The sequence below is a fragment of the Muntiacus reevesi genome, chromosome 22, assembly GCF_963930625.1.
Source record: "Muntiacus reevesi chromosome 22, mMunRee1.1, whole genome shotgun sequence".
In the NCBI taxonomy this organism is placed as follows: Eukaryota; Metazoa; Chordata; class Mammalia; order Artiodactyla; family Cervidae; genus Muntiacus; species Muntiacus reevesi.
The window spans coordinates 19,260,267-19,277,861 of NC_089270.1; the positions used below are offsets into that span (position 1 = coordinate 19,260,267).

The 17,595-nt window shown below is 39.7% G+C and overlaps 1 protein-coding gene across 6 annotated transcripts in view; it reads left to right on the plus strand.

The window, feature by feature from the left end:
• The first annotated feature begins 5,125 nt into the window (after positions 1-5,125).
• The window catches only part of HNRNPD (heterogeneous nuclear ribonucleoprotein D), a 16,619-nt gene continuing 4,149 nt past the window's right edge, over positions 5,126-17,595 (plus strand). For 4 of the 6 annotated variants that reach the window (XR_010660270.1, XR_010660271.1, XM_065914042.1 and 1 more), the window contains exons 1-4: positions 5,126-5,632; positions 7,494-7,550; positions 16,077-16,245; positions 16,743-16,904. Coding sequence is in view for 4 of the 6 variants with exons in the window: in XM_065914042.1 (XP_065770114.1) it covers positions 5,400-5,632; positions 7,494-7,550; positions 16,077-16,245; positions 16,743-16,904 (621 nt within the window). In the remaining 2 variants the exon portion in view is untranslated. The remainder of the gene's footprint in view (positions 5,633-7,493; positions 7,551-16,076; positions 16,246-16,742; positions 16,905-17,595) is intronic. The other 2 variants (XM_065914043.1, XM_065914045.1) reach the window with 1 other exon arrangement.

The window sequence follows — 17,595 nt, forward strand, 5'->3', positions numbered from 1 at the left end:
TCCATCCACGTTGGCCTCTATTGTTCACTGAAAGTGCCCAGCACAGTTCTGTCTTTGTTTTGTCAAGTCTCCCCTCAGCTGTGTATGACTTTCTTCCTCACCTCCTTCAGGGCTCTATTTAAAATAGTACCTCCTTGAAGGGTCTTCCGAACACTGTATCTAAAATAGCACAAAATCAGGACTTCCCTGGTAGTCTGAGGGCTAAGATTCTGAACTCCCAATGCAGGGAACCTGGGTTTGATCCCTGGTCAGGGAACTAGATCTCACATGCTACAACTAAGAGTTTGCATGCTGCAACTAAAGCCAAAACAAATCCATACCCTATCTCTCTGTGCATATTTAGTTGCTCAGTCGTGTCCGACTCTGCAACCCTATAGACTGTAGACCACCAGGTTCCTCTGTCCATGGAGTTTTTCAGGCAACAATACTGTGGTGGCTTGCCATTTCCTATTTCAGGGGATTTTCCCCCACCCAGGGAGAGAACCCAGGTCTCTTGCATCTCCTGAATTGGCAGGCGGAGTCTTTACTGCTGTGCCTCCTGGAAAGCCCCTACTCTATCTCTAGCACCTTGCTAATTCTTCCTATCACTACCTAAGATTATACTACATTTTGCCTATTGTTTGTCTCTCCCACTAGAATGTCAGCACGGTGAGATCAAAGACGTCTGCTTTGGTCACTGTTACATTCCCAATGCCAGAAATGTACCTTGTCATGTGTTACATGGCTGAATGTGAATAAATCTAGCTTTAATAACCCACCGTCAATGTTCTAAGAAGCATTTTGATGAATGAAGACATATTTTGGAGGTAGGAGTTGGTGACTGATTGGAGATGCACGGTGAAGGTGGGGGTGGTATCAAGGATTCCCTGATTTTTGTCAGGAACTCACCAGTGGGTGGAAGCATCAGTTACCAAGACGAGGAGGAAGACCAAAGAAGCTGATTTGTAGGGAGGGTGAGCTCAGTTTTGTACACCTAAACCTTGAGATGCCTGTGGGACAACCAGGTGTAGAAGTTAAGTAGGCAGTTGGATATGGGATAATTAATTTTTTAAATTGTTTGAATCTTTTTTGAGCTAGGTTTTAACTGAATTAAAAGGCACCCTACTGACATCTCTGTGGTCAAGCATAACTCAAACTCTATGACAGACTTGTTAAAATCTGACAGTTCACAATGACAGGGACTCTATTTTTTCTAAGTGAAAGAGCTTCCTGGTAACTAAGAATGATGATTGCGAATGTTCACTTTTTTGGCAAATGGTTACTTCACCTAAAATCATAAGCTAATTCTTTAAGAAAAAGCTTAAATCCTCCTGAGGCTGTCCTGCAAGTGAGTTTAACATGGATGCAGAAGAGGCTCAACTGTGTACCTTGCATGAGAAACAGGTTCTTCTTGCATTTTCTTCTGGACAGTTTATTCTAGGTTGTTGAATGGAATGTGTATTCCACTTCTAAGCACAAATTTGCTTACTCCATTTGTAGAGTGTACTTATTTATTTTTAAAATTTTTTGGCCATGCCACACAGCTTGCAGGATCTGTTTCCTGCCAGGAACTGAACCTGGGCCAGGGTGGTGAAAACATGGAATCCTAAACTGTAGAGTGTATTTATTACATTAAAACTGATTTCTTGACTTAAGTGTGTATATCCTGTTCTGGACAAAAGTGATTTGTTTAAAATCTCAAATGAACTCTGCCTTTCATAAGTACTGCAGGTTTTGCTTCATAAATGCTGATTGCAACCAGGCTCTAGCATTTGTGTGTTATCTGAAACACTGGGAACCTCCTGAGGCATGGAATTTCTGATGTCAACACGGAGAGGGGATACTAGTTTTCCGCAGGGTTGGCACCAGTCTAACATACTGCCAGTACACAATCTTCAGCCACTTAAATATTAAACTCTTACCAATGACTATAGAATACAAATTTGGTTTTTCCCTCTTAAGAAATGTCACACGTCAGAAAAAAAAAAAAAGAAATTTCACACATCAGCAAGTGGTTTGAGGAAATGATTTTATGGCAGAGATTAAGTGAGATGGTTCAGTTCAGTTGCTCAGGCGTGTCCGACTCTTTGCAACCCCATGAACCGCAGCACGCCAGGCCTCCCTGTTTATCACCAACTCCCGGAGTTCACCCAAACCCATGTCCACTGAGTTGGTGATGCCATCCAACCATCTCATCCTCTGTCGTCCCCTTCTCCTCCTGCCTTCAATCTTTCCCAGCATCAGGGTCTTTACATTAAAAAAAAAAAAAATTATCTATTTATATACAGGGTCTTTTCAAATGAGTCAGTTCTTTGCATGAGGTGGCCAAAATATTGGAGTTTCAGCTGCAACATCAGTCCTATCAATGAACACCCAGGACTGATCTCCTTTAGGATGGACTGGTTGGATCTCCTTGCAGTCCAAGGGGGTCTCAAGAGTCTTCTCCAACACCACAGTTCAAAAGCATCAATTCTTTGGTGCTCAGTTTTCTTTATAGTCCAACTTTCACATTCATACATGACCACTGGAAAAACCAGTGAGATGGTAGTAAGAGACTTTTAAATCTCTGGAAGAATACCTAGTTTACTCAAAACATCCTAAAGCTAAGTTGTCATTCAATAATTCAACCAGCAGTGAGTTTACTATGTGTGCATATGGGCATAAGGGAGGAAGGATGTTTAGAACACATATCTTTACTTTCCAGAAACTCAAGGTCTAGTAAAATCACATATTTAGAAAAACAGAAGAAAAGATAAAGATTGTGACAATATATGATTAATTCTACCTCAGGTAGTCTGGGAAGGATTCACAGAAGTAGAAACATTTAATTGGAGTTTTGAAGGACAAATAGGAGTTTTACTAGGCAGATAACGAACATTAGAGAACTAGGGTTGAAGTTAAATGAGTTCTAAGAGGAATGTTGGGTGGATGTGGGAGCATAAGATGCAGAGATCTGGACCACAATACGTAGGGATATGAGTTCTAAGGCATCATATATACTCACATAACACATAGTAAAAGTGTTAGCTTTAAAATCACTCCTAGGTTTCCTGGAATTTTTAATATAAACTGCCAAGAACTCCTTGAGAAGGAAATGGAAACCCACTCCAGTATTCTTGCCTGGAGAATCCCACGGACAAAGCAGCCTTGCGGGCTACAAGTCCATGGGATCACGAGTCAGACACCACTTAGCAACTAAACCACCAAGAAGTCCAGAAGCGACAGGGCTATGTGTGAATTAAAATAAACCTTTTGGGAGTTTTTAATAAAAGGCAGGCACGTGATTAAGTTGTCTGAAGAGCAAAAGAATCCTCTCTTTTAGACAGAAGAGATTCAAAAGACACCCCCTTCAGATCATCTTCTTAGTCATCTCTAAATTGGAATATTTGGTTTGAGCACAAGACTCACTTTCTTCTTGGCTACTTTTATTTTTTTGGCCCATATGGCTGGGCATCTGGGATTTTAGCTCTCTGACTAGGAATTTAATTCCACACCCCCTCCCCCACCACCCGCGGCAGTGGAAATGCATCTTAACCACTGAACCAGCAGGAAGTCCCTTGGCTACTATTTCGACAGGTGGAGACGGACCTGAAGTCATTACCACCTGATCAAAGATGCATATTCTTGGCATTGCCTGGGTATGACTTCTTAATATATTTCAGTAAGATTATATGTTTAAGACGTTTTCAGAAATTGATCCGTAGTCTTGGGTTTTAATTATTCTGTAACGCTATTTCTAACTTGACTAATTATTAAGGAAAAGAAAAGTTTTTAGTCTTCCTTTGAGAATTCTGGATGGTGTTAATACAAATTCATTTAATTACAAAATGGAAAACAAATATTTAAACTCTTCAGAGTTCTTAGCTATACTTCACACTAGTCTTCGTTTCTCCAGCGCCTAGGCACACGCTAAACATGCAAATAATCACTTGTTGACTAAAGAAGTACCTAAAATCTTCGTCTTCTTCTAGATGTAATCGCAAGAAGCTGCAAATCGCAAAGCCCTAATAAACCAGCTTCCAGTCAAGGCGCTTGGGATTTCTCATAGGTCTATTAAAGAACTTGACTGTTACCAGCATAACACTCCGAGCGGTGTTTAACAACAACAAAAAAACTCCCCTAGTCCACAACACACCGAGAAACCTTGTAAAGATGACTCACAGCATTTATAAACTCTCTATAGCACAAATGCTAAATAACATTAACATTAAATGAACCCTTGGTTGATTTGACACACTTCCCAACTCCTAGCATTTTCAAAGAATCGTGGCAGGTTTCAGGATCCTCAATGATAGCAAAGCAAAACCACCCCGTCCCTTAGGATACGTAAGTTACCTACTTCTGGCGAAAATTTCAGAAGAAAAGCAGGCAAGCAAGTATCTTATTTGGAAAGTACATCTTAAAAGGCAAGCAGCCCTGATCGTCAACCTCAGCCGGCCCGTCACGGGTTGGGAAGCAGGGGCAGCCGGGGAACCCTCAAAATGTCACCCGGTCGCCAGCGACTACGGCGGCTGGAGGAGCTGCCGCAGTCCGTGCCCGCGCGCGGCCAGCCGGGGGGCGCCTCGCTCAGGCCACCCCCACCCAGGCGTCCCCGGGAGCCCGCGGGACGGGGTCGAGAGCTCTGGGCCGACTCCCTTTCCTGGCGGGCACCGCTGCCACCCAGGGAGCCGCCGGCTGCGCGCCTCCCCTCCCCCACCCCAAATCCGCAGGCGCACAGGGCACAGCTGCCTTCCGGGAGGTGCTACCACACCCCGGCCCGACGCCTCGCCTCCCGCCCGCAGCTGGGCTGTGCGGGAGGGGCTGCTGGGAGAGTCGCCCAGGAACTCTCGGAAAAGCGGGGGCGGAGGAAGGGGCCCCTCTAGCCGCGCCTTTGAAACAGCGCTCCTTGTTCTCGATGGTCCCCGCGCGGCCGTCTTATCGAACGCCATTTCCGGTTCCTTTTAAAGGCCCCACGCTGCGCGGTGCTGCGCGTGCGAGGAAGGTATAAAAGGGAGCGAGAGGGCGGGACCGAAGAGGAAGGGGGGGAAGAAGAAAACTAGCGGTAAAGGGGGCGGGGGAGGTGCAAAGGGCGCGCTCGCGCGTCACGTGACCGGGACGCGCCGTTCTTCCGTCGGCCATTTTAGGTGGTCCGCGGCGGCGCCATTAAAGCGAGGAGGAGGCAAGAGCGGCCGCCGCTGCTTATTCTTTTTTAGTGCAGCGGGCGAGAGCGGGAGTGCGCGCCACGCGAGAGTGGGAGGCGAGGGGGGCAGGCCAGGGAGAGGCGCGGGAGCCTTTGCAGCCACGCGCGCCTTCTCTGCCTTGTTGTGTGCTTCGCGCGGTAGAGCGGGCGCGCGGCGGTGGCGGCGGGGATTACTTTGCTGCTGGTTTCGGTTCGCGGCAGCGGAGGGTGTAGTCTCGGCGGCGGCGGAGGCAGTAACACCATGTCGGAGGAGCAGTTCGGAGGGGACGGGGCGGCGGCGGCGGCAACAACGGCGGTAGGCGGCTCGGCGGGCGAGCAGGAGGGAGCCATGGTGGCGGCGGCGCAGGGGGCAGCGGCGGCGGCGGGAAGTGGAGCCGGGACCGGGGGCGGAACCGCGGCCGGCGGCACCGAAGGGAGCAGCGCCGAGTCGGAGGGGGCGAAGATCGATGCCAGTAAGAACGAGGAGGATGAAGGGTGAGTAAGGGGCGGCCCGGGATAGTCAGGCCCAACTATCCCCCCTCCCCCTCCCTACCCCCCCGCCATTAGGCCTCGTTCCCGCTCTCCGCCCGTCCTCCAGGCGTCCGTGCAGCCTCTGCACTGTGCTCCCCTTCTCTATCCTGGTCTCCCCGGGGCTTTCATTTCCTTCTCCCCCCAGCCTGCTAATCGCCCCCTCCCCCATCACACACGTTTCCACCTTTAGCCGTCACCATGCTGCTCCCCGGCCCGCCCTCCTTTCCTCCCTCGCCTCGGATCTCCTCCCACCGACTTAGCCGCCGGAATTTTTTCCCGCCTGTCGAGTGGGTAACCTTTTTTCTAGCCCCGATGTCTTCTCGCTGCCCAGTTTTCTTAAAAGTCCTGGGCATAAAAAACGCAATCAGACAGAAAAGCTTGTATGCCTGGACACCTAAGGGTTATTGGGTGCTTCTCACTGCAGCATCCCGAGACGATGCTTTTCTTCTCAAAACACATGCTTCGGGGAATGTGTAGGCTGTCCAGCTCTGCTCCTCTCCCGTCTCGGCTTCAGGCCGAATTTTTTTTTTTTTTTAAGTATTTTGAGTAAGTTTCGCCTCGATCTTCGCCTTTTTTCTCTATGCACCATCGCCCAACGGCTTGCTCACATAGTCCCTACTTTTTAGCTTTACGAAACCCAGTGGGCCCGGTAAAATTGCCCGATCGCCTGTTGGTACGTTGGTTTTGCTGCCAGGGCTTTCCTGAAGTTCCTGGTCGGCGGGCCTGCGCCTGACTGGAGCTGTTCTACCTCTGGCCTGCAGGCTGCCCTTCCCCCACCCCGCTGAGTTATTCTAACCGCGCACCTTTTTCGCGCCCTCGGCTATTGGATTCCCCGACTGTTGGTACAGATTGTACATTTACCTTACCTCTTCTGGGCGGTTTTCAGTTTTTACAACCCACCCTGTGCCCGGGATCCTCTTTTTGGTCTCTCTTGATTTCTCCTTCCCGCTCTCACCCACTTAAGTTAGAGGAGGCCCACCAGCCTTTTTTCATAAAACGAACAAATCCTGTATTGTGCTATGGCTTTTTTTTTTTTTTTGCAGGTTTTTAACTAGTAAGTTGTTTGCTCCATTTGGAATACGTTGTGTGTATTACTTAAAGCTGCATAGTATTTATTAGAACGCAGCCTTTGGGAGCCGGGAGCATAATACAGGAGTTAGCAGCAGGGACTAAATCGAGGTTCTTGCTTGAGTTTTCTTATTCCCGTTATTGATCGCTCATGTTGGGTTAACGCTTCCATTACTTTTTGTGGTTGGGCCGGGGGGTGTGTCTGTAAACTTTTCCGCTGTAACAAGGAGAAAGGTGTTGGTAGAAGGTAAAAACAGTAAAATGTCGCTTTAACCCAATATTAGAAAACACGTTTTCCTTTATTGGGGAAAAGCACAAGGTTTGCAGCGGGAGAGAGATAAGCCCTTTGGATCCAGGATTTAATATTCTCAGCCGAGGCAGACTTGTGTGGGGCTGTTTTGCTGATTGCTGGCTTTGGGAGAGTAGAGGTGGGATGGGGAACTTCATTTATCTTGAATTATGTACGACTTAGTTTAAGAAAGGGATATGTTAAATGTTTGGCAACTTAAGCCTTTAACATTTTTTTTTTTTTCCTCTGAATTCTGTTCTTTGGACAGAGGCAGCCAAATGATTAATTGCTTAACGTACTGTTTGGGGCAGGCTTTCTGTTCTGATTTTTCAAATCACAAAGCAGCTGCCTTTGTAGTTTATCTACTATTGAACTAGAGTGTAAATGAATTAAAGTTTTTAACCCTAACATGTCAAACACTAAAACTAGAATTTTGATTGGTTGCTGTACCGGTTGTTAATTCCCTAGCCATTCAAACTCCTCCCCACGACACTCTGAAGCAGCGACGGCACAGCGGGAAGAATGGTAAAACTTTTACATTTTATTTCTGTATTATAAAGGTTTCAGTAGTCATAACATGTGGAGGCTGTGAATTGGTTAGTTGCCCATTGATTCCCAGGAAATTCTAGACTTTAGTACAGTAGGATATTGTACCTGGGATATAAAACCTTTTAGGTATCGTGTGTGATCTTTGGGCAAAATTGATGCCATTACATGGTTTTTGGTCCGTGGTAATGCATGTATTTGTGGTTTGGCCAATTAAAGCTTAATATAATTAGTAATGATGTTTTCTATGTGAGCAAGAAAAAGTAAATTTAAAGTTGATTTGTTTTTGTTAAGACAAAATTTTTTTGTTGTAATTCTAACTTTAATGCTATGTGTGAAGGTTATCTTATATGAAGTATTGTGTTTAAAATATATTGCATGTTATACTGAAGTATTCTGGACTTGTCAATAGTAAAACCATTTTTAAAGTAGTATTGTGTATATGTATGCAAAAATGTAGTTTCTTTTTTTTTTTAAATCACCAAACATTTGTAAACACAACTTTAATAAGAATTGCACATTGATATTAAAGCATACTGATGTGGCTTTCCACTACAGCTTAAATCAGATTTTTTAGATGTTCAGTGTGATTTGGCTGGAATGTTAATTACAGTTGGTTTACATGTATTCACAATTGCATGACTTTTTGGAAGTCTGGTAGATTATTGTTCTTTTTATCCCTCCCTTTCTCCAAATGTCACTATTTCAGCCTTTAGGTTATATCTGAGTTTTCTAAGAGTTTGTATTTACTACCACTGGTGTTTAGAGGGCAGGTAAATTGAAGATAGTTGACTTATAGCTGTAGAAAGTACATTCTAAGAGCCCAGTTGGGATAACATTTAAATCTTACAGGAGCTTATTACTGTTATTTTCTTTCACTGAAATCTGTCCAGTATTATTATTGGAGATGAAGTTTGACATACCAAATAAAAGTTTTTTGATGCAAATTAATCTGTTTGGCCCTTTGATAGTTGAATTTTATTTCTAGGTAATAGTGGCAAGCTAAGTATAAATTACAGCTGTACTTGACTTTACTGCTCCATTACTTATTTCATCTTATGTAAGCAATTATTTTTAGTAATTTGAAAGGACCATACACTTAGGTATAAAGGTTTCTTGTTTTTTTTGACTTTGCGATAATTTTTGTGTTCTGTTACCTAATACTATAACTTTGCAAGTTTTTTGAGTAATCCCTTAGGAAAATTGGACAATTGAATATTTACAGTTAACAATTTTAGATTATGAAATTTACTTTGTACATTTAACAAATATTTTCATTCTAAAGTCTAATAATTTGACTTAAAAAAATTACTGTCTTATTAGTTGGCCTTGTGCTTTACACATACTGTTTCTTAGACAAACAAAATCCCTCAAATTTCTGATCTTTTTGGTGTCTGCACTTGCCACCCTATATGTTCTTCTCTGTGTCCCAATTTGAGGAAAACTGGGGAAAAGTTTCATAATAGCAGTGAAATAGTGGTTACTACATACAAAATTATCTAAATTTAATTTCTCAAACACATCTTTTTGTGTGTTTCTTTTTACAATTCTAGCTTGAGACTAAAGTGACTACGATTTCATCTTAAAAGTATTTTAAATTATTGTAGACTGAAGTGTTATTTTTAATATAAGAATAAACAGGTATTTTGAGGAGGGCATGCTTGTTAAACCTCTAGTGGAATAAAGGGTTTCCACAATTTACTGTGGGCCTTTAGAGTATTTCCATAGTAAAATGCCTGCCTGAGTTCACCTCATTTTAATTTTTCCAACTTTAACGTCCCAAGTTTTTACTTAGAAACTACTAGACTGGGATTGCCCATTTTGGTGTGGACTTCTCTATAGGGCTACAATCCTTTTAGATGCTCTAAAATTAGTGTCTGGTAAAAGAACACATCCCATGTACAGCAAGCTACCTGGAGACGGAGTTTTTACATTCTAATGATTCATGGGGAGCTGTAATAGTAACTGTGTTAACCTTCAGACAGTTTTACAGGGTAGGTGCATTGACTTGCCTTCACTGGATTAGACAAGAAGCAGAATAATCCCCCATTCGTCTATCAGCCAAAGTACAGCAATACTTTCCTGTTAATAGGGTGATTGATCTAGTACTGTAACTATTAGTGTATAAACTTAAGTATGATTCTTCCTGTTTGAGGATATTGTAAATTAAATGTGCTATAGGTTGTCACCCATCTAATTTTTAAGAAATGGGTCTACCTAACAAGTTTATTTGTTTTAATATTTGAGATTATAATCTATACCCTGGGGCTTCTGGGGCATCTTGAGCATCGCCTTGTAGAACAGTTACTTTTAGATAAAGTAGTCTCACGCCAAATTGACTGGCCTTTGATTCAGTACATTGGATTTACTATAAAGTTGAGACCCTGAGTAGACTGAATTTTAACTTTCTTTGGAACCTTTGGCAGCTTTCCAGGGCTAAAATTGCAGAAATGGATGCCCCCAGAACTTAGGATGATGAACCTCTAAGGAAGGAGTACTAAATTCTCTTCGTTTCACATTCTTACTCTAATACACAGGATTCTAAAATCACCTGACCTTTTGGGTTTGAAATTGGAGAATATCATTATCAGTTTTTAAGTGCTGCTTTTTGAGATGAATATACTTGTGACCCCTATAAATTAAGTATGTTTACTGTGGGTGTTTTTTTTTTTTTTTTTTAACATTACCTGGGTACTCTGTCATCTGTAAGGGTGCCCTAACAGAGTTTTGAATTTACCATTGTATGTGATTTCATGGCCAATATTGAGGGTGATTAGTTTTAGCTTGAAAGCATTTAAAAAGGAATAGAATTAATTTTTTCCCCCATTCCAGTTAAAATTGCACCTTGAGAGTGTGCAGATTCACAAATGGAGTGATGAACAACTTTCGTTAGTTGAAGTTTTATTTGACTTTAGTTCTGCTTCAACGTTTTAGTAGATAGGGCACAGAACTGGATGCTGGAAGCGTGGGATCTGTTTCTGTTACTTCACTTCCAACAGTGTGGTCTCAGGTAATACGACATGCTTGTTACTTGGTTTGCTGATCTGTGTGATGGAAACACTGCTCATCACAGGAAGATTGACTCCATAGCCTGCTTTCATAGCTTGTGTGTATTTATCCTGTGCCTTAATAGTTGGTACTGCCACTGGTTTACTCCTGTGGAGTAAAGGTAAGCATGTTTTAGTTTCTGGAGTATTATATTGTACATTGGAACTAGACATTTAAGACTATTTGGGGGTGGATTGGGGAAACTCATATTACTGACAGTGTTTGGCCAATAATCAAGGTGGTAGTTTTAAGTATTGGGTCATGTTCTGTAAGCTCCTGCTTATCTAGACTTGAAGCTATCACAAAGCCTAAACAGCTCTGTCTCCCTACCTCAAGTCTCGTGAGAAAGATAGATGAAACTATCAGCCAGTATACTCAAAAAGCAATCAACAGACAATGTCATGGAATGAATCTTACATACTTTTCCCCTTACATTATTAAAAAGTAATGTGATTTTAAAGCATTGCAAGATTCTGAAGTTCCATTAAGAAAGGTGAAAATTATTTGATGAGTTTAGTGTTGATAAAGAATTGTGAATGTGTAGTAATCTCAGTTAACCAGAATGTTAACCTCTAGGTAGAACAGCGTTTACCTTACAAAGTTGATTGAGAGTTTATTTTAAAAGCAAAATTACAAGATGTCGTTCTTGCTTGGGAATGAAATGGGGAAATTTTGGGTTAAACATTTAAAGTTTGTTCAAAAACTCTCATGTTTATTAGCTATTATGTTTCAACTCAGTTGTCTTTTTTAGTCATTTAGGTTCATTCAAAGTATGAAGAAATAAGATCTGATACATTAGCTAGAAGAATTTTTTTTTTATTTACTTGCTAAAAGTTTGTCAAGCCATTTCCAGGGGGATTTTTTTATACAGATTCTGAAATGATACCATGTGATATCTAGTTGCAAAAAATGAACCCCTCCCTGTTTAGGTAACTGCTGACTTAATTTTAAACTAAATCTGTATTTTATAAGGAAGAATAAATACTCATTTTTTAATCTATTGCTAATATTCTTATTATCAATAACTTTTAATATTTTAGGATTGTAAAGACATAATGATAAAATACTAGAAATTTTATTTAAATAAGAATTAGTGTTTATGCTTGAGTGACATTACTCTAAAAGGTGACAGTACTTGGCTAGTCATGTTACACACTTGAGATGTATTATCAGTTTGACATTCTGTTGTAGTTTTTAAACTGTCAGAATTTGTTATGAAACTACATATGGAAGATTACAAGTTGTTGGGAAGTTTTAAAAGTTAAGAGAACTTTGTTTGCCCTTTTCCAAAATTGGAAAGAAGTGTAATAATTGTATTACTCTGAAAAGGGTATTTGACAGTAAAGCCTTGTTAGGGGAAGTCTCTTTATATAAAAAGTCCTGTTGAGTTTGGAGTGTTTAACCCTAGGGGCCTCAGTAGCATAGAGAATAAAGTTCTTAGATGGGAAGAGACAGAACAGCTTCCTCCAGCCAGTACTGCTCCTTCCATGCTGCTTTTTATATTCAGAAATGCTTCCTTATTGAAGGTACTGGCATTTATGTGGAGTATAGACAAGTCAGTAGTGTGAATTTGGAACTACATTTTATTTACGAGTTTCAGACAACCTAATTTCCTGTCTGTATTTTTTATATGGGATATTTAAAGTTTTGAGGCTAAGTCTTCAGCATTAAAAATAATCTTAGGATCCATTTATATAAAACTCATCCTGGCCTATACCCCTTTAATGTTGGAAACTTTCATTAGCAGCTCATGCAGATTAAAAAAATTCAAGTCATTGAATAAATGAAAAAGTTATTTAATAATTAGATATAGTTTGTGTTCTACCCTTCTAAATAGTAATTTGTTTTTATGGAGCACTTGGAGTGTGTCATACCATGTTCTGTGCCATTTAAATCCTTATTGCAGATAGCTGAGGTAAGCTTTTAGTAAGTTCTGGAAGAAGGATTTAAACCCCAAGTAGCTTGGCTCACTGCCTCTAAATTTACTTCCTCTAGAAGAGAATGTCCCACAAAGCACCCTCAAGTCTCTCTTGGAGAGTTATCTGCAGTGCTTGTCATTTAATATTACAGTATGGTATAATGTCAGTATCTACAAGGCAAGGGTATTTTAATTGTTCAGTAGGTGTTGTAAGTTGTATACTGTATTGCCTCTGGGGTGCTAAATAATTTTATAGATAGGATTAAAAAATTAAACTTTGTTGATACTGTAGATGAAGTTCTCCACTTCAGCTGGAATTATTGATTCACTTAGAGGTAAGGATCAGATTTTCAACTTGTAGTATTAGGGACCCATTTTTGCTACTTGAACAAGTCCTGTGCTGTAGTTTTAACTTCACTGCTCAGGATTTTTATGAAAGTCCAGCTCTCCTTCATTGTAAAATGTTTGCATGTCTCTGCAGGGGTGTAAGTAACTTTAAAGTCAGTCTTTGCATTCAAGGCAGCAAAGGTAATCTGTGCTTTAAGATACAGTAATATAAAATATAGATAGTTTAAATTGATATCTTACACCATCTCATAATTTGAGGCAGGACATGTGGGAATGCTTATAGAGACGCTAAAATAAGTTTCCATTTATCCAGAATTAACAGGCTTTTTTTTATCTGTTTATATTTTTGGTATGTCTACTGAATATAAATGGGATGGATTTAATATGTTAAAGATGGGATGGATTCGGTACAGCATGTTCATTGTAGTATATCCACCTGTCTGGTTATCAGATTTTGTGCAGCAACCTTCCTTATTAGAGCAGCAGAAGAGCGTTTTGGGACTGCCAAAATGGTAATGAATTTGTCTCAAAAAAAGCCAATTAAACTCTTGGTCAGAGGCTGTTTACTGTTACTTTACCAAAAATTAGAAAAAATCAAGTGCCAACGAACTTCCCCCACAGTGGAGTAGGGAGTATTTTAGAATAGCGGCTGCTGATTAATCTGGCAAAAATGAAAACTAGAACTAAGAAAGCTAGAGCCAAGAAATAAGGTGTATTTAATTCATTAATTAAAAGTTCAGACGATTGCAGGCATGCTACAAGTAGCATAAGGTGTCAGTGGTGACTGACTCTTAAGAGTGTTAAATCATGATTACAGCAGAAGAGTATGTGTGGTGTGCTGTAGGGGAAAAAAGAAAAATCGAATGGAGTGTGTTAATTGCTCAGTCATGTCCAACTCATTACAGTTGTCTAGGACATTTGCTGTTCTGGATAAATGGGATTTGACTGTTAGTTTAAGGAGGATAGCCTCTTCAGTTACCTTTCAACTCTTAAGGTAGGCACATTTAACTATTTTTTGATCCTCAGGACTCCTATTAAATGTGCAAAGTTTCTCTAGAGGACACTTGATGGGCCAATTGATGAATTAGTATGCTTATGTAGTTAAGAAAACTGATATCTAATGTTGACAAAAAGTTTGGGGTTTGTGAATAATAGAATGTGCCTCATTCTTGGTGTTATAATTTACTTCTTTGTAACTATTTTTTATTAATTTTAAATTGAGGACACAACTCAATAAAAACATTGCCTTGGGTAAATAAAACATTGCCTTGCGTTAATAAAAGCAAAACTAGTTTTTCCCCAGTATCTGAGGAACAGGCCAGACAGCCACAGGATTTTCTTGCCTTTCAATTTTAGTTTTTTAAAAAAGGCTTCGTTTATTTATTCTCTTCAGGTTGAAATAATTTCAAACTGTTAAATTGTTGATGGAAAGTTTCTGTAGTAATCACAATAGTAATTTAATAGTTAAATTTTAGCGTAATTGAAATTGTTTCTATCAAGAACATCCCATGAATATCGGAGTAAGAGGCCATTGCCATATAGTCAGTTTCTTTCTCATGAGAAAGAGTAAATGTTGATAATGTACTTTCATCTATGAAGGTAGGTACTCAGGATCTTTAGGTTAAAAATAAAGTGCTTAAAGCAATTTAAGTAACTTGGACTGTATATTATTTCACTGGATATGAAAGAAAATGTCATTGAGAATACCTCAACTTTTTCCCCATGGAATTAGCCATAAACATTAAAAGTACCTGTACATTATGAGTGTTTTGTTACACTCCTTTGATTATAAAATACAAAAAGGGTTAATAAAAGTTAGAGTGTGGAAATTTTATTAGAATTCTGAATGTTAAGTATATAAATAATCCAACTCTAGAATACAGGTACAAGTTGAAAAGCTAACTTAAATGGGAAGCACACTGTATGCCTAAAAACGACTTCTTTTGTGTTACATTTATCATTAGAAGTGAGAACAAGACTGATAATAGATCAGTAACACCTCAGTTAATCTGGCATTTTTAGGTTAAGCAGAAGCAGGATCTTATTCTAGAGACAAGACTTTGTCCTTTAGTTGAAAGAATTGGTTTTAGTTGCAAAATTCTAAGAAGCCCACAAGATGGAGATGTTCTTGTTTTAATTTCTTTCCAGAGCTGAAAGTTAGCACCACATTCCCCCGCTGCCCCTACCTCTGACCCACTGCAGTTACAAAGACAGAAGTCTTTGACCAAGCATGATTTTGTTCCCGTGTTGAAATTGATTTTTAGTCCTCACATAACAAATTCTGACAGTTTACCCTTAAAGTAACAATCTTCGGTCTCTTCAAAGGGTAGGAGGTAATGTTAGCTCTTTTGTGGGAGTGGGTAAAGAGGGCAGAAGTCAGAGGGCTCACAGAGCAGCTGCCAGATCTGAGCTTTATGACCTTTTGCTGTAATAAAAATAAGATTTCATGTTAAATTTTCTTTTAGGGGGGGTGTAGTTTGGTTTTAAAGTGTCTTGGTGGTTTCCACTTAACCGCCTGTCACTTGTAGCATTTTAAAGATTTAAATATCTTATTGCTGGTTAACTGAGGTTCTACTGGAAATAAATCATCTAGGTTAATTAGTGGGTTTTGCTTCAGTGGATAATTCTATTTGTTTATTAAATTGCTTATGTGATTATTACTTTTGTCTTTATTAAGGATTCTTAGCACATCCAAAAACTTGGTTTACAACTTAATTATGAGACTGTCTTTTTTTGTGCTAAGAGTTTTATTAATGAGAGAACTGTTAGAAAAGAAACTTCAGCGTAAGCACATGGTAGCTGCTGTGATTAGCGGGAACTGCATAGCCTTTTTATAAGTTTAGTAAAGATTTGGAAGAGAAATTTCAAGGTGAAATTCTGTATTTTGCTATTACCAGTATTGTAATTTAAGAAAGACGGTATACACTCTTTTTACCTTGAGGATGCACTTATCTCCAAAGACTTAATCTGCTGCTTGCTCACTATCTTGTAATTATGCAGGCGCAGTAGTGATAAAACTCTGCAACAATGTAAATAGGATGTTCCTGATATGTGGTTATGTAGGAAGAGTGACATTTTAATATACTGCCCAGTAAATCGGTGCAGTTTGGGGAAAGTATATTATTGATGTGGATACTTAAGGCAAAATCAAAAACTTTTTAGCATTTTAATATTGCTTTTTGTCTTTACAGGAAAATGTTTATAGGAGGCCTTAGCTGGGACACTACAAAGAAAGATCTGAAGGACTACTTCTCCAAATTTGGTGAAGTCGTAGACTGCACTCTGAAGTTAGATCCTATCACAGGGCGATCAAGGGGTTTTGGCTTTGTGCTATTTAAAGAGTCGGAGAGTGTAGATAAGGTAGTGTGCTATGTGTTCTAATCAGTTAATAAAATATGTGAATAGTTTGATACAATTAATATGCCCATTATTTGTGATTTCCCTCTTTGTGCTTATATGAAGAAAAAGAGAACTGTTTTTGCCAATACATTTTAAGAATCAGATTGAAGAATTGTTTCCTGAATACTTCATGTGCCAGGCTCTACTACATTAAAATTAAATGTAAAAAGCTTTAAAGATGCTTGATTGTAAAGATGTGCTGTGACACGTTCACAGAAGTACAGACGTTGAAATCTGTAGGTAGGAAACTTGACTGAATCATTTTGCATTTCAGTCTTTAGTCTACGGGGAAGTAGCAGTCATGCTTATAGTGTTGATAGAGGCATGATGATTTTCTGGTAATTGATTAACCCTTCTCATTCTTAACTGACCTTGAGGTTTAGACACTAGTATGTAAATAATCTCTGAACTTTAGTTAAGATACACATCGTTCAAATGAAAAACTTCAATTTCCTTAGGTCATGGATCAGAAAGAACATAAATTGAATGGGAAGGTGATTGATCCTAAGAGGGCCAAAGCCATGAAAACAAAAGAGCCTGTTAAAAAAATTTTTGTTGGTGGCCTTTCTCCAGATACACCTGAAGAGAAAATAAGGGAGTACTTTGGTGGTTTTGGTGAGGTATGTGATAATATTTTGACCCTTTTTTTTTTTGTCAAATTTAGTATAAATACAGTTGTCACACTATAAGATATCTCACTGGGTTTTCCCAAATTGTTTTGAAGTTTGGTTAGACAATGTGATTTGTTTTGAAATAAGGATGGTATAGATACTTTATTAGCAGTATTTTCAGAGCAGTATCTTGGAAGGTTAGAAGACTTCCTGTCCTGGTTTACTGAGGCGCTATTGTGGGCACAGTGGCCACAAAGACTTAGAGTAGAAATTTACTGGATTAGTAGAAGGAATAAAACTGTAAACGAAGAAGAAATCCAGATTGGATTACCTGAGATGTACAAGGAGATGCTTCAGCTGAGAATAGGAAAGAAAGAAAATACGGTGTAGTGCCTTCTCAATTTAGGTACATGTATATGTGCAGATTTTATGAACCTAATTACAGACTTGGTGAGATTCTGTTTGTGAATTAATGATTTATTTATTTTTATTTATTTTTTTTTTTGAATTAATGATTTAAAGCTGAGAAATTTGAGTCTTTAGACCCACATACAGTCAGCAGACATCGTTGGTATGATTCAGACAGATATATTGTTTGTTTTGTTGTTAGTATTTAGGAGCTGAAATGCCTGCAAAAATCTGAGCATTTACCTTTTCTTCAATATTTGTAAGATCGAGCAACATTGGGATTGCCTTCTTT